At 44.8% G+C, this 27,188-nt stretch overlaps 2 protein-coding genes across 4 annotated transcripts in view; both read left to right on the top strand.

The window, feature by feature from the left end:
• Nucleotides 1–27,188, top strand: part of LOC114670549 (immunoglobulin lambda-1 light chain-like) — a 349,019-nt gene that overhangs the window by 39,543 nt on the left and 282,288 nt on the right. Inside the window, exons 1-2 of one of the 3 annotated variants that reach the window (XM_077950584.1) lie at nt 24,246–24,459; nt 24,866–25,166. The exons of the other annotated variants lie outside the window; for them this stretch is intronic. Coding sequence (XP_077806710.1) covers nt 24,414–24,459; nt 24,866–25,166 — 347 coding nt within the window. The 5' untranslated portion in view covers nt 24,246–24,413. Of the gene's footprint in view, nt 1–24,245; nt 24,460–24,865; nt 25,167–27,188 lie in introns of those variants that run through there. 3 annotated transcript variants of the gene reach the window in all.
• The window catches only part of LOC106996055 (immunoglobulin lambda-1 light chain-like), an 801,838-nt gene that overhangs the window by 511,118 nt on the left and 263,532 nt on the right, over nt 1–27,188 (top strand). The window lies entirely within an intron of this gene.

Genomic DNA, 27,188 nt, shown 5'->3' with positions numbered 1-27,188 from the left:
ATGTACAATTAAAGTTGTTATTGACTATAGTCATCCTGCTGTGCTGTCAAATAGTAGGCCTTATTCATTATTTCTAACTAGTTTTTTCTTACCCAGTAACCATCCCCAGATAATAGCTGATTTCTTACTAGAAGTAATGCAAGCCAGAGTCAGTGGAGTTATAGTTAGAAAATATTAAATGAAAAAACTTACTATCCAAAGCAATCTACAAACTCAATGCAATTCCTATCAAAATACCAATGACATTATTCACAGAAATAAAAAAACTCCTCTAAAATTGGTATAAAACCAGAAAAGACCCTGAATAACCAAAGCAATACTGGGCAAACAGAACACAGCTGAAGATATCACACTACTAGAATTAAAATATACTACAAAGCAGGAAGGTATTGACATGCAGTCAGACACTGAGACAAATATAACAAAGTAGAAAACCCAGAAATACATCCATATATCTGTATATGGCTGACTGATTTTCAACAAAGATGCCAAGAACATACACTGAGAAAATGGCACAATTTTCGATAAATGGTGTTGAGAAAACTGGATACCTGTGTACAGAACAATGAAACTAGACACTTATCCCCTCCACAAAAACATGAACTAAAAATGGATTAAATACCCAAATATAACATCCCAAACTATAAAACTACTAGAAGGGAACTTAACATGGGAAAGAACAAATTCTTTAGGACTTTGGTCTAGATAAAAATTATATAGCCAAGACTTCAAAAGCACAGGCAACAACAAATAATAGAATATGAGACTTCATTAAACTAAAAGGCTCCTGAAAAGCAAAAGAAACAATCAACAGAGTAAAGACAATGTGTAAAATGAGAGAAAATATTTGCAAACTGTTCATCTGGCAAGGACCTAACATTCTGTATAAGAAAAAAAAAACTGAAATAACTCATTAGCAAAAAATAATAATAATACCATTAAAAAGTGGGCCAAGAATTTGAAGAGACTTTTCTCAATAGAAGACATACAAATGGGCAACATTCATACGAGAAAAATGTTCAACATCACTAATCAGCGAGGGAATGAAAATCAAAACCCCAGTGAGACACAATCTCACCCTAGCTGGAATGGCTATGAGCAAAAAGACAAAAAACACAAATGCTGGTGAAGGTAGGTGACTTCATATTTCTCTAGTCCGATTCTCTGGAAACAATGAGAGTGCTCTGTCTTTGCTCTCCCTCTAGTAATTATTTTTCACATGCAAAAATATGGACCCTAGTGGGAAATAATGCCTAAGACCACCAACACCTTAGTCATTTGTTCATCATACTAGAAATGAAACTGTTTTCCAAATAATATTAACATCTATCTGTATGTATCACCATTGTGTCAAAGTCTGTGTGATGCTACAAAATTTAGAAGACCTAGAAGAATGTTCTTGCTTTTTGCCATACAAAGATGGCCTATATCATAGATGATACAGATATAGATAGATAGGGGGTTGTATCTTGAAATGTATTTCTCTAAAGGACTTATTTCACTTCAAATTTGAAATTATTCTGGTTTTAAATGTCACAAATGATAAACCTTATAGAATGATAACACAATTGTATATGTTATAGTCACAGGGTCTATCAAATGATGAACCAATCATTCAGTGTTGAGGTTAGTAGTTTTTTTTTAATTTCAATTCTCACTAAATGAGAACACATTTTATATTATATATTGCCCTAACCATACCACTTACAGGGATTGATCAGAGACTGTGAGGTTCTGTCAACACTAAGCCAGGATGAGAATTGTATTCCTCACACTGCTCTCTGCACTCATTTGTATCCCATAATATCCCCCAAAAGTGAGCATGAAAAGTTCATTTTTTAAGCTGCTTGTTCATTCTCTTACATTTAATACATGTACCAAAAATTGTCTTCATTTTTAAAATAAAAAGTCTGGCAGTTCCTCAAATGGTTAATCATAGTGACCCTGTGACCCAGCAATTCCACTCCTGAGTCTATACCCAAAAGAACTGAATACATGTGTCCACCCAAAAACCTATGCAGTAATGTTTATAGCAACATTATTCATAAAAGTTAAAGGGTGGAAAAAAAAATACCCATCAACATTGATAATGAATGAATAAATAAAACATGGTATGTATCCACGCAACAGAATATTATACACAATAAAAAGGAATGAAGTACTGATACACGCTACAACATGGATGAACCTTGAAAACATTATGCTAAGTGAAAGAAACCAGGCACAATGTATCACATATTTTGTGATTCCATTCACATGAAATCTCCAGAGTAGACAAATCCGTGGAGTCAGAAAGCAGATTAGTGGTTGCCTAGCAGAAGGGGTCAGGGAGATGAGAGGATCGGGAAGTGGTAGCTAAGGTTGCGGGGTTTCTTCTTGTAATGAAGATGTTCTAAACTTGATTGTGATGATGGATGCATAACTCTGTAAATAGGCTAAAAATATAAGGGAGTATACATCTTAAATGGTGCATTATATCTCAATAAAACTATTTAAATAATATATTTTATTCAACCCAATATACCTAGAATATTACTATTTTAGCATATCCTTAATATAAAAACTACAAATGATACATTTTGCATTTTTTCATAACCCAATGTGTAATTTCTGCTTCCAGCACGTCTCCATTTGGACTAGTCACATTGCAATTGCTTAACAATCACATGTGGCTAGTGGCTACCATATGGGCCACCAAAGTTCTACAGCCTTCAGGAAGATCCTAGGAAGACCAAATAGTTACCAGATTGGTGGGGCTGACTGGTTCTTTTAATCCAGCTCCTTCATGGAATGTCCAGTGCTCCCACCCCCAGACCCTTCTGTAGCCGCTGCTGCTGAATGAAGACAGAGTCAAGACTGCAGTCTGCATGAGAGACAGCCCTAGCGGGGAAGAGGGCTCCACGGTCTGTGACATGAGCCTCCACTTCTGGCTCCGTGCTGGCGCACACACCCTTTGTCGGGTTCAACTTCAGACTTCAACATGTATGAGTGGTGTGTCTCATTTATGAAAATAGAGATGTAATAGTACCATTCCCTCTTAACTGTTTTGAGAATGGAATGTCATAATGTATGTAAACTGCTTTGGATGGTGTCTGGTACAAAGTAAGCATTATTTGGTATTTGGTAATTATTGAGGAATAATAATCATATCATTCATTCTGAAAACAAAAATTTTATGCTATCTTGTAATCTATGATCCTATAGAATAATCTTGATCCATACACTTTTGTTATCACAGGCAGAACAAGATCAAGTTCCTCTCTCTGGGATAAATGCCGTGACCGCTGCTCTTTGAGCATTATTTTTCTTAGATTATTTTTTAAACAGAAATTTATCTGACTTACCTTAACCAAATGTCTTTTCAAAGTAACCACATTTCTTTTAAGTGAAAAATTAAATATTCACCATCTGTTATCAAGAATTATCTGAATACAAAATATTTATCGTTTTAACTATAGAAGGAATGAAAAACATCTACAGGTTACTAATCTAAAAATGCAGGCTCTAGGTTTATATGGTATTAACATGTCTTCCAAATTTTAAGGAATAGGTATTTAAATGACAGGCACTTTGTTTTCAAATTTAGAAAATGTTTCAACCTCTTGGTTGGGCATAGTGGCTCACGTCTATAACCCCAGCACTTTGGGAGGACAAGCTGGGAGTTTTGCCTGATCCCAGGAGCTCAAGACCAGCCTGGGCAACATGATGAAACCCCATCTCTACAGTTACCAAAATTGGCCAGGCATGGTGGCACCGCCTGTAGTCCCATCTGCTTGAGAGACTGAGATGGGAGGATTGCTGGAGCCAGAGAAGTTGAGGCTGCAGAAGGTAAACTATCGAGGCTAAAACATGGTAAATATTTAATTTGCCACTTGAAAGAAATGTTGGTTACATTGAAAAGAAATTTGATTCATCTAAGTTAGATACATTTCTGTTTAAAAAATAATTGAAGTGAGTTCTGGTAGCACCACTGCATTCCAGCCTGGGCGACAGAGCAAAACCTGTAGAAAGAAAGAAAGAAACGGAAGGAAGGAAGGAGGGAGGGAGGGAGGGAGGGAGGGAGGGAGGGAGGGAGGGAAGGAAGGAAGGAAGGAAGGAAGGAAGGAAGGAAGGAAGGAAGGAAGGAAGGAAGGGAGGGAGGGAGGGAGGGAGGGAGGGAGGGAGGAAGGAAGGGGAAAGAAAAAAAGAAAGAAAACATTTCAAGCTTTACAGTAGCAGAGCCACTCTGTAATCAATAAGCAACAAAACCAAAATGAAAAGGGATTCTACAGAACAGTCTAACCAGCAATACAATTATAAATTGTTCAGATATCAAAACCATTTTCAACAGTAAATATATGGTATGAACACCCCATAGAGGTCAAGTAGGATGTATTACATGTGAACGAAATTATGAGTTGAGAGTAGGAAATTTATAAATTTAATCAAACAAATTAAAGAATTATGAGGCAGTTGTGCCGCTAATGTATTATTTGGCAAGTTATTCAGTGGAACACCAAGATATTCTTAAGGAAGATGCATGTATCTTTTAAAATGTGATTATCAAAGTGGATTTTTAAAAATGAGGACATGAATACCTTTACAAAGTATTCAGGGTAAAAGACAGAAAAATAAATTTAGATTGTGTATACATATATAAAGTGTATTTCAAAAGATACACTTTTTTTTTATTCCTTAAGTAAAAGGAGCAGATGTTTAAATTCCTTGCCTTTTATTTTAAAATTTAGAAAATGCTTACAGCTTCCCACACTGAAATTTATACTAAGACAGATAATCTTTTTTTTTTTTTTTTTTTTTTTTGAGACGGAGTCTCTCTCTGTCTCCCAGGCTGGAGTGCTGTGGCCGGATCTCAGCTCACTGCAAGCTCCACCTTCCGGGTTCCCGCCATTCTCCTGCCTCAGCCTCCCGAGTAGCTGGGACTACAGGCGCCCGCCACCTCGCCCGGCTAGTTTTTTGTATTTTTTTAGTAGAGACGGGGTTTCACCGTGTTAGCCAGGATGGTCTCGATCTCCCGACCTCGTGATCCGCCCGTCTCGGCCTCCCAAAGTGCTGGACAGATAATCTAATCAAGGGATAACAAAATCAAAACAGAATTCTCTTGACAAATCTATTTTCTTGATTTTGAAGTCTCAATGTGTACTCTAATAATAAAACTGTTTATAACTGATTCTGCTGTTTGAAAATATTTGCTGCTCATTTATCTTACACCAAGTGACCTCCAGCTCTGAAGATAGGTCAGTGGTAAAATATACAAAGTTGCCCAACTTCGTTAAGTTTAGATTCTAATGAGGAAGAAAAGAAGTAATTGATCAGGGACTTTAAAACAGGAGTGTTGTGATATGACTTGGAACTCGAATTGCATACTGTGCTTGCTGTGTGGAGACTGGATTGAAACATAGGGCAATGATAGAAGCTTAAATTCTTTTAGAGCATGGCTGTCCTGCATTTTGAGGGCCTCTGAAAAAAGAATGTGTAATATTTCTCATTATTTCTTCAAGAAATCTCTGCAGTAGAGCTTTGGCCTTGTGAGGGAAGTACTATAGTCAGCAAGTGGTGAGGGTGGGAAGGCGAATTTGCAGATACCATTTGGAATGACTTCACTTTAAAGGTAAAGCTGGCAGGATTTTCATACATGTTAGATCCAAAAGTGTGTGCGTGCATGTGTGTGTGATAGAGAGAGATAGAAAGAGCAAGAGAGAGAGAATGAGAACCAGACAGGTACAGAGAGACAGTGACAAAGCTGCAGTGACAGAGAGAATTAAAAGGGGACACCAAGAATATTGAGCTGAGAAACTATTAAATGGGAGGTGCCATTAAACAGAATGGGGAAGAGCAGTTTCGGGGAATGTCAGTGGCTCCATGTGGACTTATTAATTTTGAGATTCCTAACTGACATCCAAATGGAGAAGTCAGACAGTGTTGTGCGTAGTCTAGTGTTACCGCATCAAAGAGAATATCAGGAAATGAATAACACAAAAATTAGTAAGAAAGCAACGATAAGAAACATAAGTCGAAGTCCTGAATCTAGTGGTTATCTAACACCCAAAAAGTAGTAGGCCGGGCACAGTGGTTCACGCCTGGAATCCCAGCACTTTGGGTGGCCGAGGCAGGCAGATCACCTAAGGTCGGGAGTTCGAGACCAGCCTGACCAATATGGAGAAACTCCATCTCTACCAAAAATACAAAATTAGCCAAGTGTGGTGGCTCATGCCTGTAATCCCAGCTACTCAGGAGACTGAGGCAGGAGAATCGCTTGAACCCAGGAGATGGAGATTGTAGTGAGCTGAGATTGTGCCACTGCACTCCAGCCTGGGAAACAAGAGCAAAACTTTGTCTCAAAAAAAAAGTGATAAAGATGAGAAGAAACCAGCAAAAAAGTACTCGGGGTAATTATCAAAAATGTCCAGGGGAAAGTAGGTTAAGTGTTCTGGAATTCTCTCAAAGAAAGCTTTGAAAAAAGGAGGGAGGGAGAGATCAACTGCGTTCAATGCTACTGATCCATAAATTAAGACAAAGGCTGAGGAATTATGCTTCAATCCATCATTTCACAATATAGATATCGTTTGCGCTTTGATAAGAGCAAATTTCTTGGAGTGAGTAGGGGAGAAACCATATCGGAGTGGTTTCTCAAAGGAATGCCTGGTCTCTGGATTCTTAAGGACAATTTTTATTGAACAGTGGAGGCACAAATCGGATTAGTTTTAATTCAGGGGTTGGGACACACTCTAAACTTGTGCCTCTGCATGCCTCGCTTTTTAAAGCTGGGTATCCTGTTATCTTTCAATAACAGAATAATCACCTGCAAAACCCACACCCGTTTAATGGACACACTCTACAAAGACTGACACTAGAGGTTGCTGGAGAGGATGTGGTTCCACGTAATATCTTATTGAGTTACCGATGAGCAAGGAAGCTGGTAAAATGTCTCTGGAAAACTCACCATTCCCGTTGTACTTAAATTTTCAGATACCAGACACCAGAAATTCCATATTGTAATATATTTTATGAGAAAAATCAAGAGTCTTGTATTAAAATATTTATTATTATTGAAAATAATCACACCGGGTTTCCTGATTATTTTTATTAGCAAGCCAGTCTCTGCTTGTTTTTGATAGTACAAACTCTATCTAATATATCCATATTGTAGTTTTAATCAACCACTAAGGAAAAGTATTATATTTTATCTCAATTCTACGTTCAGTGCCGAAACCAGCATTTTGTAGATTCCAGAGATTTGTTGAAGATATAATGAATAACTTAAATAAGTTAATATTTATAGTGTCTATACACAAATAATATATGATCTCAGAATACAGTGATAACATTTGTTATGTAGAAAATGATTTCAATCTCAGTTAAAAATATTTTGGGCGTAGGTGTTACTGTCATATATAGATGCTCACATTGTTTTGTTTATATGAAAATGTTTGTAGTTAACGTACATTTTTGGTACTTAAGCCTTTGTTCTTGCTGCCACAGCAAATAGGGTGCCCTTTAAGAACAGGTACCTGAGTTTTACTTCATTTTAACAGATTTCTTAATAAAATATATACCATACTATTTGGTTTAACACATAAGCGAAGAGCCATCCACTACACGACTGCCACCCATCCCTCCTCTAATACGGCTCCTGAAGATGTTACTGATAGCAGAGGACTTTGTGTTCAACCTAAGCACTTTATAGCCCTTTCACTTTCAACTAGGTATGAGATAAAATAATTCAGCACCAATAAAACACATACTTCTTTTTTGTTTGTTTTTTGTTTTTTTAAAATTATACTTTAAGTTCTAGGGTACATGTGCACAACGTGCAGGTTTGTTACATATGTATACATGTGCCATGTTGGTGTGCTGCACCCATTAACTCATCATTTACATTAGGTATATCTCCTAATGCTATCCCTCCCCCTTCCCCCTCCCCACAAAAGGCCCCAGTGTGTGATGTTCCCCTTCCTGTGTCCAAGTGATCTCATTGTTCAATTCCTACCTATGAGTTAGAACATGCGGTGTTTGGTTTTCTGTTCTTGCGATAGTTTGCTGAGAATGATGGTTTCCAACTGCATCCATGTTCCTACAGAGGACACGAACTCATCACTTTTTATGGCTGCACAGTATTCCATGGTGTATATGTGCCACATTTTCTTAATCCAGTCTGTCACTGATGGACATTTGGGTTGATTCCAAGTCTTTGCTATTGTGAATAGTGTCACAATAAACATACGTGTGCATGTGTCTTTATAGTAGTATGATTTATAATCCTTTGGGTATATGCCCAGTAATGGGATGGCTGGGTCAAATGGTATTTCTAGTTCTAGATCCTTGAGGAATTGCCACACTGTTTTCCACAATGGTTGAACTAGTTTACAGTCCCACCAACAGTGTCAAAGTGTTCCTATTTCTCCACATCCTCTCCAGCACCTGCTGTTTCCTGCCTTTTTATTGATTGACACTCTAACTGGTGTGAGATGGTATCTCATTGTGGTTTTGATTTGCATTTCTCTGATGGCGAGTGATGATGAGCATTTTTTCGTGTTTCTGTTGGCAGTATGAATGTCTTCTTTTGAGAAGTGTCTGTTCATATCCTTTGCCCACTTTTTGATGAGGTTGTTTGTTTATTTCTTGTACATTTGTTTGAGTTCTTTGTAGATTCTGGATATTAGCCCTTTGTCAGATGAGTAGATTGCAAAAAATTCTCTCCCATTCTGTATGTTGCCTGTTGACTCTGATGGTAGTTTCTTTTGCTGTGCAGAAGCTCTTTAGTTTAATTAGATCCCATTTGTCAATTTTTGCTTTTGTTGCCGTTGCTTTTGGTGTTTCAGACATGAAGTCCTTTTCCATGCCTATGTCTTGAATGGTATTACCTAGGTTTCCTTCTAGGATTTTTATGGTTTTAGGTCTAACATTTAAGTCTTTAATCCATCTTGAATTGATTTTCATATAAGGAGTAAGGAAATCATCCAATTTCAGCTTTCTACTTATGGCTAGCCAATTTTCCCAGAACCATTTATTAAATAGGGAATCCTTTCCCCATTTTTTGTTTTTGTCAGGTTTATCAAAGATCAGATGGATGTAGATGTGTGGTATTATTTCTGAGGGCTCTGTTCTGTTCCATTGGTCTATATCTCTGTTTTGATACCAGTATCATGCTGTTTTGGTTACTGTAGCCTTGTAGTATAGTATGAAGTCAGGTAGCGTGATGCCTCCGGCTTTGTTCTTTTGGCTTAGGATTGTCTTGGCAATGTGGGCTGTTTTTTGGTTCCATATGAACTTTAAAGCAGTTTTTTCCAGTTCTGAAAACACACACTTCTTAAAGAAGGACTCTTTTTTTTTTTTTTTTTTTTTTTTTGAGCCTGTTCAACAATACACAGCAAGACAGAGTACACTTCTCATTCCCAGCAAATCAGTGTTGGCACTACACTCTCTACACTCTGAAAACTTGTATTATTGGCTTTCTTACAAACACCGTTTGAGCTTATAATTTAGATGACATTGAATAATGTACAAAAAATATGCTACTTCCTTCCCCTTCACTTCTCTTCTCTTCTTACCAGATAATTGTCAATTGTCTTTTCTCTCCAACTCCTTTCCTCTGTTTACCTGATTTTTGAAAGATAATCTGCACGTTCCCAACCTTAGTATTGTAGAGACCAAATGTGTGGTCAAACTTCATATGCAGGAATAGTTGAATTATATGCAAGCACTTTTAAAAAACAATTCCTCCTCAGTTTTATGTGATTATTTTATATAATCAAACGTCTTCCAGATATACATTCTAAACCAGTGGTTGTCAAGCTCCACTTTGTTGTCTAATTTCATCAGAATTCTCCAAAATTCTTATGATAAATACAGATAAATTGGCATAACTCCAGATTTATGAAATCAAAATTTCCAGAACCCAGGAATATGCATTGAAAAAATGTATTCTTCAGGTGATGTTGACGTGATATGGGATCCAAGTTTATAATGCAAAGAAAATTACCTTGCTTGCCCTCCAGTTGACTCTTATATCCAGAGGTCCTCTTCTGCTTTCACATTCTGCTCTATATCCTTCTGCACTTTCCTCCTTCCCTCCTCCACTTCTGCTCATCCAATTCCCAAGGCCTCCCCCATGGATTCTCCTAAAACTCCAAATGGTCAGTTGCCACTAAAGTTCCCTCTGTCTCATGAACAGGTTATGTGGGCAAATGTAGAATTTAAGCTTGGACCGAGCTGAATCAAGAGCTGCAATTAAAGATTTCTCTAAACCCAGAGGGGACCAGCAAATACTTAAAGAAGATTAGAGATTTCCTGTGAGTGCAAAGGGCTCAGGGTGACCTGATGCTATAGACCAAATTTTATGGTCCCCTCAAATTCATGTGTTAAAATCTAACTCCCTATTTGATGGGATTTAGAGGTGAGGCCTTGCAAGGCGATTCAATCATGAAGGCAGAGACCATATGAATGGGGTCAGTGTTCCTATCAAAGGGACTGCTGAGAGCTCCCTTATCCCTTCTATCATGTGAAGACACAGTACAAAGATGACAGTCTATGAACCAGAAAGCAAACTGTCACCAGACACAAAACCTGCTGACCATTTGACCTTGGATTTTACCTTCTCCAGAACAATGAGAAATAAATTTGTTTCTCTGGTACCTAGTCTATGTCATTCTGTTTTGGCACCCAGATTAGCGAAAGTACCAACATATCAACTTGTACTCATAATTTCTGGAAACTCTGATGCCAAATCTTTGCTGGCAAAATGTGATTGATCTGCTAGAGGAATGAACCTACACGATCCATCTTTCCACAATAAACCAGAGAGTAAGAACAAGGAAAAGTAGGCCAATGTCTTCTAAAAGCCGTACCTGAAAGATTTCCAGTAACAGTTGATTAGGTGGTAATTCCATCACACAAGCAACCCAGCAAAGAGACACAAAGATCAGAGGTTTTCAGGATAGCCTCAAAAACACCAACTGACAACATTAGGGAGTTAAAGGAGATAAGAAGTTTCAAAAAGTCAAACTTTATTTAAATCTCATTGTAGAAACTTGTAATTCTAACACTGAATACATTCTAGGGCAGGTGGTGGCATGGCATGGCGACTCTGGGGCACAAATGCTGAGTTTCAAAGCTTCGATTTCTATACCCTTTGGAGATGCCCCCTACCCTCCTCACCCCTGCCCAGCTGTCAAGAAGAGCCTGTCCTGAGCGGCACCTCAGGGGCAAACAGCCCAGAAGCCCAGTTCAGCACAGACCTCCATGCCTGGAGGAAGAAGCGACATCTGGTAGCAGGAGGAGCTGCTGGAACCCCTCCTCCTGGGCTTCTTTTCTTGCTCTCCAGTGTCTCTTGCATGCAGGCAAACAACTCCAGCGGCAGCAGCAGCAGCAGGCACCTCAGCTGCAGGACCGCAGCTCTGCTAAACGACAGACGCCTCTCTCCAGTGAGGCAGAGGAGCCCAGGCCACATACCCGGGTCTCTCCCTCCATGCCTCCCACCGTGCCCAGTACTGAGAGTAGAATGGCAGCTGCTGGCTGGAGCTGTGCTGGCCACCCCCTCTCTTCCACCTCTTGCTTTAGCCGTGCTTTCAGCTACAGGGGTGAGGCCAGTGGCTAGAGCAGGTGCCATGATGTCAGGCAGCTCCTTAATGGGCTGGTCCTTGGCAGGACCAGGCAAGGGCAGGAGGGGAGCTGCCTCTAGCTCCAGTTCTGTCCCTGAAGGGGCTCTTCCCCTAGTGCTGGCACTGGCTCATCAGATGGTGCTGGAAGGTCCTGTATTGCTGCACACTGAGCAGGAGCTGAAAAAGAAGAAAGAGTTCCCAATGTCAGTCACTTTCCACTGGAATTTCCACACATGGAAACAACCGCACTAAATGAAAGGAATTCCAACCAGAAAACATTGCTCCCAGAAAGTCTCCAAGACTACAGGCCACCTCACCATGTGCTTGTGCCTAGAGGAAGTCCAGAGGCTCCAGCTGGCCAAGGACAATGCACAGATGTGGCCCTGACATGATAACATGTGAGGCCTGGCCTGGCAGGACTTGCCCTGGGCTGCCCTGTGGTACCTGGGAGCACCTTTGGCCAGAGGCGCCTGGGGTGAGGAATGAGCCAGTGTCAGCATGGTGGGAAAAGGCTCTCATTCTGGGCCCTCCTTAAGGAGGAGCCTCAAGATGTGGGGCCGCAGCATGAGAATTTCATGCTCTCCTGAGCATCTCCCACCAAGGGAGCTGGCTGCGGGGCTGTCCCTATGATGTGGGTGCCTGGTTACCAGAGTTCTAAGTTTCAATGGGGTCTGTCACCAAGGAAGTGAACTCACTTCTTTAAGGTTCAGTATCCTTGACTCCTTCCTTCCATAAAACCTACTCAGAACTCTCTGGGCTGCTGGCCGCTCACCCTCCCCCCAGGTCAGCTCCTTACCTGTACACAGGTAAGCCCACCCAGGGCCTGCTTGTACACCTGCGCCTGATGTGCACCTGGGGCCTAGGAATCCACTTGGGGCCTGTGATCCAACAGGGGTCTAAACTTGATTAAAACACATTTTGATTATTCCTATAGGGGAGAGAAGGCCTTGTAGCAATAAGAAGCACAGTGTCACATGAAATATGCAAAAATGATCAAAATCTTATGGAAGAAAAGTATCAATTTTAATCACTGAAATGTTAACTTTTGATAAATATTTAAGTTTATAAGGAAAAATAAAACCATGAAGATTAAACCAAAGTTGCAGGGAATGCTATAGAGTTTCTCGTTTGTGGATTGAACACGGAAATGTCCCACCTACTTATGGTCATAATTTTCTACCTTAATCTTCTTCTTCTTATGATTAATAGAAAAAATACCATGACAATGATGGTGATGATGGTTCAGGCACACAACCGAAGTTTAGTGACAGAAGCATCAGGTGCTCCAGTTACAGTGCAGCCGTTCTTATTGGGGTGTGAAAATCAATCTTGTGTTCAGTATACATGGGAAGCAGGAGTACATGTGGGGAGAACTGCATTTCACTGGACTAAGTTTTTTTCCCAGAAGAGCTACAGTTCATCCTTCACTCTCCATTCTGTGATCAAAAACCATGGAACAGAGACGAACATTTCAATCTGAGACTCAGTTACCATAAATGCACCTGCCCCACCTCCCCACAACCATATATGCCACCTCCCTGTGCTGAGCCAGAAGGGTTCACATATGGCACAGACTGAGGCTGGACTCCATAGTTTTCATCTTCCCAGGTGTCAGGTGTTTTGTGGTCACCTGGAGGAGGGAAGCTCCTGGGTTCCGTCTTCTTCACCAGCAGGGGGCAGCAGAGCTGCAGTCAGAAGTTAGTCTGGGGCTGCCCAGGAGGAGCCTAAGAGGGAGGCCAGCCCTGAAGGCTCAACAGGTGTTTGAGGATCAGTCCTGGGTCTGGAAGCCCAGTAAAGTGCATCCTATCCCCTCAGGCTGCAGTAAACCTGTCCTCAGTGCTACATTCACACAGCATCACCCAACTGACAGGAGTCAGGGAACAGTGAGGGGCCTCACCTAGGAAATGCAGCTGGAGGTGCCTGGGCCCTGGTGTCAGCCTGGGCAGCTCCCACAGGGCTGGGATTCCCTGGGAGACGGCCCGAGGTCGAGGTGCTCTAGGAGGAGGGCACAGTGTGAGGAAAAAGGATTTCCAAGGGCCCGAGCCCTTCACCTAATATTGCTGCCTGAGCCTCCTGCCCCTCTCAGGGTCTTGTCCCTCTCTGTTCAGCAACAATCTCTGAGCTCAGCCACCCAGCACTGCTGGGAGCTTGTGGCAGCTGAGAGCTGTGTCTTCACTGGGAAGTGTGGTTCAGCGCAGAAAACTGCCTCCTCCGGGTTTATGTCCTTCCTCAGCGAGGTTAGGTTTCATGACTACCTGAGGCCAAGTTCTTGGCTCTGCCTCCATATAGGAGGAGCTGAAAATCCTCCCAGCTCCACAGCTCCCTGTAGGAAACACTGAGGCCTCAATGTGCGTCAGGGTCTCCTTCTGCCCAGTGTTGCCTCCCTCACCTCCTTTCACACCCTCTGTGCATGCAATTCCCCTTCTCAGAGTCTGCTTCCGGGGAACCCAAATTAAGATCACCAGCCATCCCCAACATGGGCCATGCGGGACCTCAGGAAGTCACTGTACACTAGAAAGCGCCCGTTTATTCCTAAATTAGCATTGTGAGTATCCAAATGCCCAATGAGATCAGAGTGTTTCTTGCATTTGTATGGAATGCAAAGGGAGCCTGAGTCACCAGGTGCTCTGGGTTCTGAGGGAGAGTTGGAGTCAGATCCCCCCACAGAGAAACCCAGGGCAGGAGGAGCAGCCTCACCCCATGCAGTGACCACAGATGCACCCACAGGGGGAGCTGCAGGATGGACACTGCCCACCTCCACCCTCCACACCCTGGGCAAAAAATCATTCTTTCCACCCCTCCTTCAGCCTATCCAAGTTGACACTTAAAAAGCCACCACAGCCCACGCTTGTCAACAGGAAACCCATTCACATCTCCATCAGCCACACAATCTCCACAGATTCTTCAAAACATAATAGCAATAGCCATGCAAAGTGTATATAAGATGTCTCAAATAATTGTACTTAATTACATATGAAGGTGACACTATTTTTGATATGCTAGGTAAATAAATTATTTAACTCATTTTCTTCTTCTCTTTGTATTTCTAATGCGATGACTAGACATCCAGTTTCCCATGAGGCTCACATCATATTGTGAATGGACAGGGCTGGTCTGCACCCCTTCAGGATACAGGGGCTGTGGAGTGACCTGGTGCAGGAAGCCCCGTCTCCATCCATAAGTCATTGGTGTGAACCCAGGGAGAGGCGCTGGTGCAAGAGAGATGAGAACCCAGGGGTGAACCACCTGTTTGTGCAGGAGACTGAGCCTTCACTTTGAGCCAAATAATTTGCTTTCCTATCTTCAATCCTGAACAAGATGGCTCTCTGGTCCTCTTTTTGTTTTCAAGTTTTTGCCCCTTGAAGTTTCAGGCTGTCTGGATCCCAACCAGGGGACACTGAGGAAATCCAGGAGTCTCACACTGACTGTTGTGTTTCATCTGCTAGGGCCATCCCAAACTGCAGCGTACCATTTCCTGTCCTGGTGCTCAAATAGCTGCTCCATGTACTTGTTGTGGTTTCAGACATGAATCTAGGTGGCAAGACGGGATAGTGTATGTTATAATATTTAAATGGAACCTGAATCCATTAATCTTTATTTTAATATGAAACATTAAAAGAATTTTGTCATAAGCAATGGGGAAACAGGAAAAGATAATAAAATCCTTTTGAGGAAAAAAGCAAAAATGTATTTATTGGATGTGTGTGTGTCTTCAGTGTTGCAGGGTTGAGAGAGGTCAGCTTTAGGTTGCCCTGAGGAAGTGATCTGATGGGAAAAAGCAAAAAAGCAGGAAAGATGCATCTCTGTGACCTGACACGTAAATCACAGTAAAATGGAAACAAATCTTTCAATAAATCAAACATTCACAATAAATGTCACTGTGGTGCACACAGAAATGCCTGTTAACAACTTTCCCTTCGTCCTGCCGGCTCATATCCCCATAGATCACCTGTGTGCAGAATGGACTCTGTGGTCCCCATTTCTGAGGCTGAGAACTAGAGAGTGGGAAGAACAAGCGGCCTGCTCGTGGGTGGGAAGGACAGGATTGAGAGTATTGGCTCGGGCTCAGGACTGTGGCCCTGGTCAATCCTCAGTGTTCCCTCCACAGGTCCCTCCCACATGTGCCCGTGTGGATGTGGGTGCACTGCCTGTGGCGGCTGATTTGCTCCAGGGATTCAATGTGGCAGATGCTTCAGCACAAAGCCTGCAGCTGGGGAGACCAGAGACCAACACCCCCTGGCAGAGGGGTCCACAGGATGGGCAGCCCCATTTCCTGACAGTAGAGACAGCCTGGAGGTGGCTGCCAAGCAGAGGGCACTGCAGGGTGTGTCCAGGCCTGGAGGGTCACAAAGACACAGGCACCTCACAGCAGAGACACTGAGGGCCAGGAGCTCACTCAGGAAAGGGATTTCAGCAGATCTTTCTCTCCTGAGGAAATCAGGTACAATAAAAGTAAGTTCCTGCCATCAGAATAGACAAACAGGGACTTTGATCTCCTCAGCTGAGCCCCACTGTCCAGGGAAGCAGAAGCCTCTGAGCCCAGGCCCAGGTGAGGGTGGGGTGAGGAGAGGAGCTCAGGGGGCAGATTTGCATGGAGGCCCCGCCCTCCTCTGAGGCAGAGGAGATAACACAGGGCTGGGGGCAGGCTCAGTGCTGGGGTCTCAGGAGACAGTGCTGTTGGGAAGTCTCCACCATGGCCTGGGCTCTGCTCCTCCTCACCCTCCTCACTCAAGGCACAGGCGAGTCATCCAGGGAAGGGGCTACAGGGGCCTCTGGGCTGATCCTCAGTCTCCTGCTCCTCAGGCTCACCTGGGCCCAGCACTGACTCACTAGAGTGTGTTTCTCCCTCTTTCCAGGATCCTGGGCTCAGGCTGCCCTGACTCAGCCTCCCTCAGTGTCCAAGTCTCTTGGACAGTCGGTCACCATCTCCTGCGCTGGAACCAGCAGTGGCATTGCTAGTTATAGTGACGTCTCCTGGTACCAGCAGCACCCAGGCAAAGCCCCCAGACTCCTGATTTACAGTGTCAGTAATCGACCCTCAGGGGTCTCTGATCGCTTCTCTGGCTTCAAGTCTGGCAGCACAGCCTCCCTGACCATCTCTGGGCTCCAGGCTGAGGACGAGGCTATTTATTACTGCTGCTCATATAGGAGTGGAAGCACTTTCCACAGTGGTCCAATTTCATGAGGAACTGAGACCAAAACCTGCCCTGGGTTCTCAGGCTCCCTTTTTGCTCTGAAGACGCTTCCTCACCCAGTGCAAGGGGCTTCCTGCAGTGCGGCCTTGAGAATTCTCCTCTCTCAGCTCCTTCCCTTTCCACTGTGAAATCTGAAAGGAAACCTGCCCTGTGGTTTCTCATCCAGGACAGGGACAGCTTCCTGTTGCTTGTGTGCTGTGGTCCCTGAATGTGCAACTCTTCCTAGCTCTTCAAATGCAGGGACAGGGACAAGGAGCTGCCTGATTGCTGCAGTCACTGCTTTTTTCAGGGATGTCTTCAACCTAAACACATCAGCATCTCCCACACTGTGTGTAGAATTTTAGCCAACTACATTCTAATGGTTATTGCCACAACTTTGATCTTAAATAACAGTGCAGCGAACATCCGTATGCAGCCTCCTTTGAGTTCCTGTGTGAATATGACCATAGGATTCATTTCTGAAAGTGAAATGGCTGCGTCAGAAAGATGTGTGTTTGTAATTTTCACCCACTGTTGTCAGATTCCCCTCCAGAGGGGTTCTTCCAATTTACAATGCCAGCCGGAAGTACTTGTTCAGAGTACATTGTTGAAAGTGTAAATTTTTGCCAAGCTATCAGACTGAAAAATGGTACCTTGTTATAGTTTTACTTTTGAGTCTCCTCTTCTGCTTAAGTGTGGGCCCTTTCACAAATAGTTCGGTACATTTTGCTTTTTAAGATTTGGTCAACTTTTTCTTAAATATCCAGATAAGAAGAATTTGAGTCTTTGTGGGCAGGCACTGTTGCTCACGCCTGTAATCCCAGCACTTTGGAATAAAACGACGGGTGAATTGATTGATATCAGGAGTTTGAGATTAGTCTAGGCCACACAGTGAACCCTCATCTCTATTAAAATAAAAAACATAAAAATAAATGTAAAAAACAATTATTTTAGTCTTTGTGGTTCAAGAATCAACTTTGGGGATATTCCATAGGTATGTGTAGCATTATTTACAATGTAACCATTTAAAATGATAAAAAAACAATGGTCAACTCTGGGCCACACAAAAACAAGGCCAGGGATGGCCATAGGATGTGGTTGAACAGCCCCTAGTTTGTAGGTTTATCTGAGGGTTGAAAATTCCACCAGCATATGATCTAGGTGGGGATCTCTCTGTGAGGGTCACTGTATTTCACCTCCTGTATTAGGCTGAGGTCTTCCACTGGATAAGAACATGCTCACATCATATTTGATGGGCTCATGGGTTTGCCCAAGAGAGCCCCGTGTCACAGTCACATAACTTTTATCTGCATTGCTTGCTCTGAGTTTTGGGAGAGCTTTAATGTATCAGGAATAGACTCCTCCTAAGGCAAAAGTCTGAGGGAGAGGGATGGGCAGGTGGGCAAGAAAGCTTGTACCAAAGCTGGAACATCCAGGGCAGGCTCAGAGAGAAGGGTCCTAATATCAGCATTTGACTGAAGCCAATAACAGAAGAGAACATGCAAGTTCTGAGAATAACAAGTAAGTAAATAAATAGTTTAAGTTTTGAATATATTGAATATTGTTATACTGCATGAAAATTCTAGAACAGAATTTAACAATGGGATAAGGAAGAGAGCTTGAGATGTTAAAAGTATAAAGATCCCAAGCCAAGTTGCCAGAAGAAGAACAGGACTTTTTGATGGAAGTATGTTTATGCTGCAAATTACCTTTCCCTATAAAATTATTTTTTAGGAATAAGGAAACATCCCATGGAACATTCTTTTTTTCTACACTCAAGACCACCCTCACCTCACAAGGGAATCTCAATATCAAATAGAAAAAATAATGCACTTTTGTATAACCATTAGGAGACTCTTTATTTGCACAGCAAAATGAGGATGCTTAATGGTAACATTGGAAATAGTAGTTTAATATGCATATGTGATGAATTTTCTTTTGACTATACCATTTCTGTCTGCAATTTATCTTTCTTAATAAGGACATACTCTATTCTTAAAACAATTTAACTTGTGTTATATTTTGTTCTATTTTCTGTATCAGCTTGTTTTTCCCAAACACTGGCAAAAATATGCCATGGCTAATGATTATTAAATTCAACTTATGGATATTTAGATTATTTAAATTATTTCAAGAGTGGACAGATGTGATCTTCCCAAATGTAACTCACAGATGTCTCTGACGCTGACTCGCTCTTCTCTTCCAATCTCAGCAAACAAAGTGGGAAAGTTGACATTTCTGAACACCCAGATGACAACAGGAGAGAGGAGGTGAAACCCCCTAAAGCTGTTATCCTTTAAACCCCCAGGATGAATCACCCTGGAGAATCCCCCACACATAAGGCTTCTGTTTCTGTGCAATCCCCCACCCCACAGTTTATGTGTCACAGATAGTGGCACATCCTTACTGCAAGGGGTCGTCTGAATAATGCAGCCCTCAGGAGCTTGGCTTTGAGGGGCAGCCAGGTTTATCCTTGAAGCACACTTCTGTTACCTCCAGCTGTGTGGGTGTCAGCAAGGCATTTAATCTCTCAGAAAACTATCCTTATGAGAGGTAAAAAATCTCTGAGAAAAGAAGTTAGACAAGAATTCATAGTCATTCTTCACTATTCAGGCTGCAGGGATGTCACTTAATCATGTTTGTAAAGTGCATAACATACGGTCTGACACACCCCAGCTGCTCCTGAGTTGGCAGCAATTATTCCCGACATCACTCATGACAATTGGGCCTGGAATGGGAATGGAGGGAAGGCAGTGCAGAGGGTTTCAGAGGGTTAAGAAAAGAGAGACTTTAATAATTTAAAATGAAGGCCTGGGAGTGGAGGCGAGCATCCTGGGACATTCTCCTGCCAACTCTCACAATGTCTCAGAAACTGTTCCAAGGTGAAATCTACTAGAGAGGTAAGGGAGGAGTCTCAGAATCAATGTCATGGACAAGGCAGTGGAGAGTCAGTGGGGAAGGAAAAGAGCTGAGCTCATTTGAAGGGTGTTTATTATCTTCTGGCCCTAGAGTCCTTGGCCATCCCTCTATGACCAGGGCCTCAGATAAGCAGAGAGCTTATCTGCTTCTCCCCTCCAACCATAGTTCCTGGTTATCCTGAGCCCAGGTTAGTGCAGCTGTGGCCTTTGCATTCTATGAGCCTATTTGACTCCCCCTTGTGCTCAATTGACTGACCTGGAGGAAACAGTAGGGGGTTCCCCTGCTCTCTGTCCCCAGGGTCCCTTCCTTTCAGTGGCACCAGCCCAGCCCTAATGCCCATCCATCTGTGCCTGCTCAGTCAGGCCTCCATGCAGCCCACTGTAATGCCCACAGGTCAAAAACTGATTGTCAGTCTTGAGCAGATTGCCCTGACTCTTTCTGCAAAACTGAGCATCTCACTCAGCACCAGGACATCACAAGCAAGGCCAGCTGTAGGAAGGCAAGCAGGAGAGTAATGTCCATCAGAGAGCCTGGACAAAACAAAGTAGTTCTGCTGGAACACATTCTGCTGATGTCTCTCAGAATGGTTCAGGTGTCTGCAATTGCAGGCCCAGAGAACAGGACTGCAGGCTGGAAGATGTGCTCCCTTTCTCATGTACACAAAGCAGTGCCATGTGTGCATGTGAGTAAATGCATATGCCTGTGTGTGTGCATGTGTGTAAATGCAAATGCCTATGTGTGTGTGTGTGCATGTGTGTAATGCAAATGCCTGTGTGTGTGTGTGCATGTGTGTAAATGCATATGCCTGTCTGTTGGTGTGTGTGCCTGTGTGTAAATGCATATGCTGTGTGTGAGTGTGTGTACACGTGCATGTTGGAGTTGCCAGGGAGTGCTGGCAGTGTCAAATGTCCCAGACTCAAAACTTTTCTATTTTTCTCACTTACCTTCTCCCTCAGACGTGCTTCTGGGTTAAATGAGTTCATGTGGGCAAGGCCCACAAACAGGCAAGGCACAGGCCATAGTCACTGCTGAGTCAGTGTCATCAGATATTGTTATGCTTATATAGAACCTTGTCCAGGATGGGCCACATGTACACCCAGGTCTGCTCCTGACAGAGCAGCAGAAGGGGGACTGAGACACCACAATGGCCAGGGCCCTAGCAACACGGAGACACCTTCCCACCCTGTGAGCTTCACAGACAACCGTGGGTATGGGATTCTTGTAATTCCTTTAATATTGTTCAAATAGTCCCTCCCCTATGAGATATGAGAAGAATAATCCCACATGAACCAAACCCGTGACTCCCACACTGGAGCCTCCGAGCTCTCTCCAGACCAGCGTGATAGAGGGAGCATTTTTGTGGGGACCTTTGAGAGTGTGGAGAAGGCCTGAGGAAAACAGGTCAGCTATGGTTTCCAGAGTCAAAGCTCTGGGACATCTCCCCATGACCTGTGACCGTGACCTGTTACCTCTGCTTACTCTTTGCACAGATGCTGCCCCCAGGATATGTCCCCACAGGACCCTAAGCCCAGGTTATGCTCCAGGAGATGGGTCTCTGAGAATGAGCCTCAAAGTCTCCTCAACCCACAGGTTCTGTGGTCTCCTACAGACTCAGCTGCCCCCAGGAGAGGTGGGCATGAGATACCTGTCCACCACCTTCTCAGGAGAGACTGGAGCAGGCAACAATACAGAGAGAACCAGCAGGAGCCAGGCCAGGTCCCGCATCCAAATCAGCCCTCAATCCCCACAGATGCTCCAGCTCTAACCTGGGGTACAGCCCCCACCTTCTACAGGCTGAAGTGGGCTTCTCAGGATGGCCAGACCATGATGGGGGAGGGCAGTGTGCTTGTGAGACACAGTCCTGTTCATGGCTTGTATTCAGTCCCATACCTTATGGAAATGGGAAAAACAGAAAGGACAATGACACTCTGCTCAAAAAAGCACTGAGAAATAGTATTGTATTAATATATCTACAACTTTTTAACTAAGCTAATAAAATATTAACATAGATAGATCATTTTTATAGGGGGATCCCTAATCCTTAAACATTATATTAAAAATGTGTCAGGTAAAAAGATCATTAAAAGGCCTATATTTGATTAAAACCTGGAATAACTTACTTTGAGTCTTCTAATCAGCCAATGAGTGCAGGGAGCTGGCTGCCCACCCAGGCCCTGACTGGTTCCATGTCCAGGTAGAGCTGCACTCCCCACAGGCAGCTGGAGGAACTGACGAGGGGAAGCTGTTTGCATCAGGGCCCCAAAAATTTGGCTCAGGATTTTCCCATGTCCCCTTCCCAAGTTCAGACAGGTCCCAGGACACTCAGAAGAGCTCATCACTGTGGGTCTAGGACTTCCTTGGTCCTGCTCTTCTTTCTTCCTTCCCCAGTGGCCTTGACATTGTCACTCCCTCTCACAGGCCCTTCCTTTCCTTGTCAAGTGCACTCCCTGAATTCTCTGCTCCTGGGTCAGCAAAGCTCTAGAACTTCAGGGAAAGCAGGGCTGGGTGACCCAATAGGACCCCAGAAAGCTGGCCCAGGACCAGACACACAGGCAGCAGGGGGGTCCCCACAGGGCTGACTGGTGGGCACCAGGTACAGGAGAGTGACCAGGACCAACTACCCTGAGTGTCTTCAGGGCCAGGTGAACTAGGGAGGGGCTGGGACCTGGTCTGGACCCACGCACTGGTTACTGCATTGACCCAGGAATAGGACAGGAAACTCCTCAGAGCAAGGACTGTGTCTTCCTCATGCTGAATTCCTAAAAAGCTGTCTTACCAGGACAGAGTGGGCTAGGGGGAATATTTCTTGGATGAATGAGCTTCTGTTTCTATTTTATTGCAGGAGTCACCAGCAACCCACGCTGGCCTTCTGTTTGTATCCAGAACCAGTCAAAGCCACCGGTGAGTCCTGCATCCCTCAGTACCAAGCCTCAGACCCCCTTCAGGACCACCCACCACCCAGAGAGACACGCAGGGAGCCTCAGGAAGAACCTGAAACCTCCACTACTACATGTAGTGTTTGTATTTCCATCAGGAATCTTGAGAGCCTTATGCCATGTCTTGAGGCAGGAAGGGGCCTCACAGAGAAGAGGAATTTCTTCTATGAGGTCAGCAGTCCATGAATGAAGAAATCAGGGACTTGAGCAGCAGATTCTGAAGCTACACCTGGACCCAGGAGGCCCCTGAGCCTCCAGCAGCCAGAGTAGAGTGGCCACCAGGGGGCAGCAGAGAGTAACCAGGCAGAAACACTGGGGATGGGTGGGCCTAGCATTTAGGGGATGCTGACATGCAGGGAGGGTCAGTGACCATGAACTGGGATCCAGAGGGAAAGAAGTTCTTCTTTTCTTAGAGTATTTGTCCTTGACACCTATATTTAAATTCTTCTGACTCCCTGGTTCTCAGATCTGACTCTTGGAGATGATCCCTATTTTTCTGGCACAGATTCAGGCACTTTGCCTCTTCCCATCGCCCTGGATCCCATCTCACTCTCACACATACCATCCCATCCTGTATTCACACGTGTCCCACATCCCTGCCCTTGCTCTGGAAGCCCCTATCCTGCAGACACAGCGGTTTCTCCTTCCCTGGCCACCCCTCAACATCCACTGTCCCCGGTCTTGCCCAACTCTGTCCTGGGGCACCTGCCAATTCACATTTCTTGATTTCCTTAGGAGGCAGAAAATGCTTACTTGTTAATCTTTTGTTGACTTAAGTTTTTATCTATTGATACATTTTCCCAGCAATTGAAGACAACTTAGTTACAATAAACATTCATTTCCTGGGTCTTGGAGTTTGCAGCCCCTTCTCATTCTCTCATGAAGCAAAAATTTCCTTCACCTCCTGATCTATCCCTGGTCCTGACAGCACCCTGGGGATACTGAGGCACAGCACATATGACCTGGCACAGAACTCACAGCCAAGGCAGAAACGTACCGCATCCTATGGATCTTCCAAAACTCTATGTGCCTTTGGCAACCAGGGATTGCATTCTCCTCTGGCACAGAAGAGCTGTGCCCTGGAGTGGGGCCTGCACCTGTCCAAGGCTTGTGCTGTCCCCTGACGGAGATGAAAAGGATCCCTGCATTGGGCTCTGGATGTGTCTTGGACATGAGTGAGAATGAAGAGGGTCCCTGCATTGGGCTCTGGAATGTGACTTAAAATGCATTTAGGCCTCTACCAGACATCTCATATCTGACATAAAATATTTACGACCAGGATATTACTAGAGAAGCAGAAAACAGCGAATCACCTCCCTCCTGAGCCAGGATGGAATGGAGGAAAGGACAGTGGACCCCAGACAATTCCCCCATCGCCCCGTGCCTCTAACGACCTCTTGAAACACCGCCAACCTTAATCCCATAGGAAGGACTTTATATCCCCTAGATAATAGAGAGAAAGTCACCTCTGAGCGTTTCCACGACCAACCCAGCCAAGGAGCAAGGCTGGGCACAACGTGGTTAAAGATGTGAGCCCAGACCATGGGATCAGTGGGTGAAGGAAAATCGCATGGGCTGAGGGGGTGGGTAAACAGGGGCCACCCCTCCTCTCTCTGTTTCCTTTTGGGCTGAGCCCTTCTCAGGAAACCACAGATCTCCTCCAGCAGCAGCCGCTGACTCTGCTGATTTGCATCATGGGCCACTCTCTCCAGTAAGAGGATAAGAGAAGCCTGGAAGGCACCTGCCCTGTCTGGGTCTCAGGAGGCAGCATTGACGGTGCCTCAGCCATGGCCTGGACCCTTCTCCTCCTCGGCCTCCTCGCTTACTGCACAGGTGCTGTCCCCAGGGTCTCACCAACCTGCCCAGACCAAGGGCTCTGTGTCCAGCGTGGCCCTGACTCTTAGCTCAGGAGGGCCCTGCCTGTGGTGGGCAGGATGCTCATGACCCTGCTGCAGGGTGGGGGCTGTTGGGGCTGAACTCCCCGCACACTCTGCTCAAGGCCTTGTGAGAGCCTGAGCGGCTGCACCTGCCAGGAGAGAGTAGTGGGTTTTCCGTTCAAAGGCTCCACGCAACAGGAAAGTCCATGGACCACTGGCACTGGGGCTGATCGCAGGGGATACCCTGAGGGTTCACAGACTCTCTGGAGCTTGTCCGGACAGCATGGCAAGGGATTTCATAAGACGGATCTTTCACCTGCAAGCCAATCCCTCTCTCTCTCTCTCTCTTTTAACCTTTGCAGGCTCTGCGACCTCCTATGAGCTGACTCAGCCACCCTCGGTGTCAGCGGCCTCAGGACAGACGGCCAGGATCACCTGTGGGGGAGACAACATTGGAAGTAAAAATGTGCACTGGTACCAGCAGAAGCCAGCGCAGGCCCCTGTGCTGGTCATCTATGCTGATAGCAAACGGCCCTCAGGGATCCCTGAGCGATTCTCTGGCTCCAACTCAGGGAACACCGCCACCCTGACCATCAGCAGGGTCGAGGCCGGGGATGAGGCTGACTATTACTGTCAGGTGTGGGACAGTAGTAGTAAATACGCCACAGTGGCACAGGCAGATGGGGAAGTGGGACAAAAACACCCTCCCAGCCTCTGTCACCCTCTTCCTCCAGCCCCGGGAGGCCTGTGGATAAACCCATGAGTGAATCTGGTCCAGTTCACCTGGATCTGAGCCTTTCGGCCTGCCCTTCCCTCCAGCCGCCTCCAGGAGTCTCTACAGAGTGTACATCAGGCAGAGACATGGCCTGGAAGCGCTAGAATCATCTGGTGACTTGGGGCTGTTGTGTGAGTTAGAGAATGAGGGTCTGGGTGGAAAGACAGACAGATGCAACCTCTGTCCGCTGTCCTGCCCCTGCATGGTCATATGGTGGGCATGAGGCCAACCTTAGACCTGTTGTCTGGATCAGGCCCCACAACTGCTGCCCAGCTCTGCTGAGGTCCTGGCCCCCGGGCTGTGTGGCAGCCTGTGATTCCCAACAGAGCAAACCAGAGGAGGGGACACTGTGAAGTCTGCCCAGATCCCCTCTTCCATGTGACCCACCTGGCACTGCTGAGAAGCCCAGCAGCTCAGAGCTGCACCCTCACTGGGAAGTGCTGTTGTTTGCAGAAAGCTGCCTCAAGTCTATGTCCCTCCTCAGAGGGGTTCGGTTTCATCAACCAAGGTCTCAAGTCGCTGCCTCAATTTAAGATGCCACTGAATGAAGGGCCTCCCAGCTCCAGAGCTCCCTGTGTGGATGCCTGAGGCCTCAGAGGCAACCCCGTCATGAGTCAGGGTCTCCTTCTACCCAGTGTTGCCTCCCTCACTCCCTTCTAAATCTTCTGTGCGTGGAAATCTCCATCTCAGAGCCGGCTTCCAGTGAACCCCATCTAAGATGGCCAAATGCCTCTACATGGGCCATCAGGGACCTGAGGAGGCCACTATACACTGAACACTCTGGCTTCTGTTCTAAATTTTCAGAGTAAATGATGAAATGCCCAATCTGATGGTTCCTTGAATTTTTATGGAATTTTGAAAAGGGAACCTGACTTGCCAGGTGCTCTGGGTTGAGGGAGAGCTGGAGTCAGATCTCTCTGCAGGGAACCCCGGGGCAGGCAGAGCAGCCTCACCCCACTCAGGGACCACAGATGGACCCAGAGGGTGAGCTGCCACATCTTCTGCAAATGTCGCTCCTTTCTACCATCCCAACGAGATATGTAGATGTGATGAACTAGGTAAGACATAGCTCACTTGTCACATCAAAAGCCACTGCAGTCCACCTTGGTCAACAGAAGAAAACCCATTCACATCCCCATCAACTACACAGTCCCCAAATCATTGATCTCCAGAAAAATTACAATAACAATAGCCATGAAAACCTATGTAATTTATCTCATCAATAATTTCATGTTGATAACTTGTGAAAATGGTAGTATTTTGCTTTATTGACAAGAATAAAATATACTATTTAGCCATATTTATTTTTCTTATCTTTTTATATTTAATGTGGTGACGACACCATGCGTCACAGGAGGATTGTATCATACCATTATGGGACAGAGCTGGTCAGGAGTATTTCAGGTGACAGGTGCTGTTGAGTAACCTGGTGCAGGAAGCCCCATCTCCACCAGACAATGGAACTGTGAACCCAGGAAGAGGCACTGGAACAACAGAGAGGAGAAATTGCTTATGTGGAAGACAGTGCTCTTGAGCAATGCTCCTGCTCCATTCTACGTGTGCCACCTCCATCTCAATGTGGATCATTTATTGTCCTGACTGAGCACGTACAGGAGGTTTTAATTCCCATGGTAGAGTCTGCTGGATTCTCTGGCCCCAACAGCCAGACACTCCCAACCCTGCCTGCACCTGTTGCAGAGCCCCCCTGCTCTGGGCACAGAAAACAATGGGTGATATCATGACAGGGAAGGGAGAAATAATGATGCACGGCAGAAAAAGTGTGAATGTATACGGTTGCCCATCCCACGTGAATGCACATTGATTCTGATCCTATTCTCTGAGGGCAATAGACAAGACCTCAGTATCTGCTTCAATGATGTAACTGTGCACCTGCAACCATAGCATTCTGT

Source organism: Macaca mulatta, chromosome 10 (genome assembly GCF_049350105.2).
Source record: "Macaca mulatta isolate MMU2019108-1 chromosome 10, T2T-MMU8v2.0, whole genome shotgun sequence".
NCBI classification, from domain to species: Eukaryota; Metazoa; Chordata; class Mammalia; order Primates; family Cercopithecidae; genus Macaca; species Macaca mulatta.
This window is presented reverse-complemented; position numbering and strand designations above follow the sequence as displayed.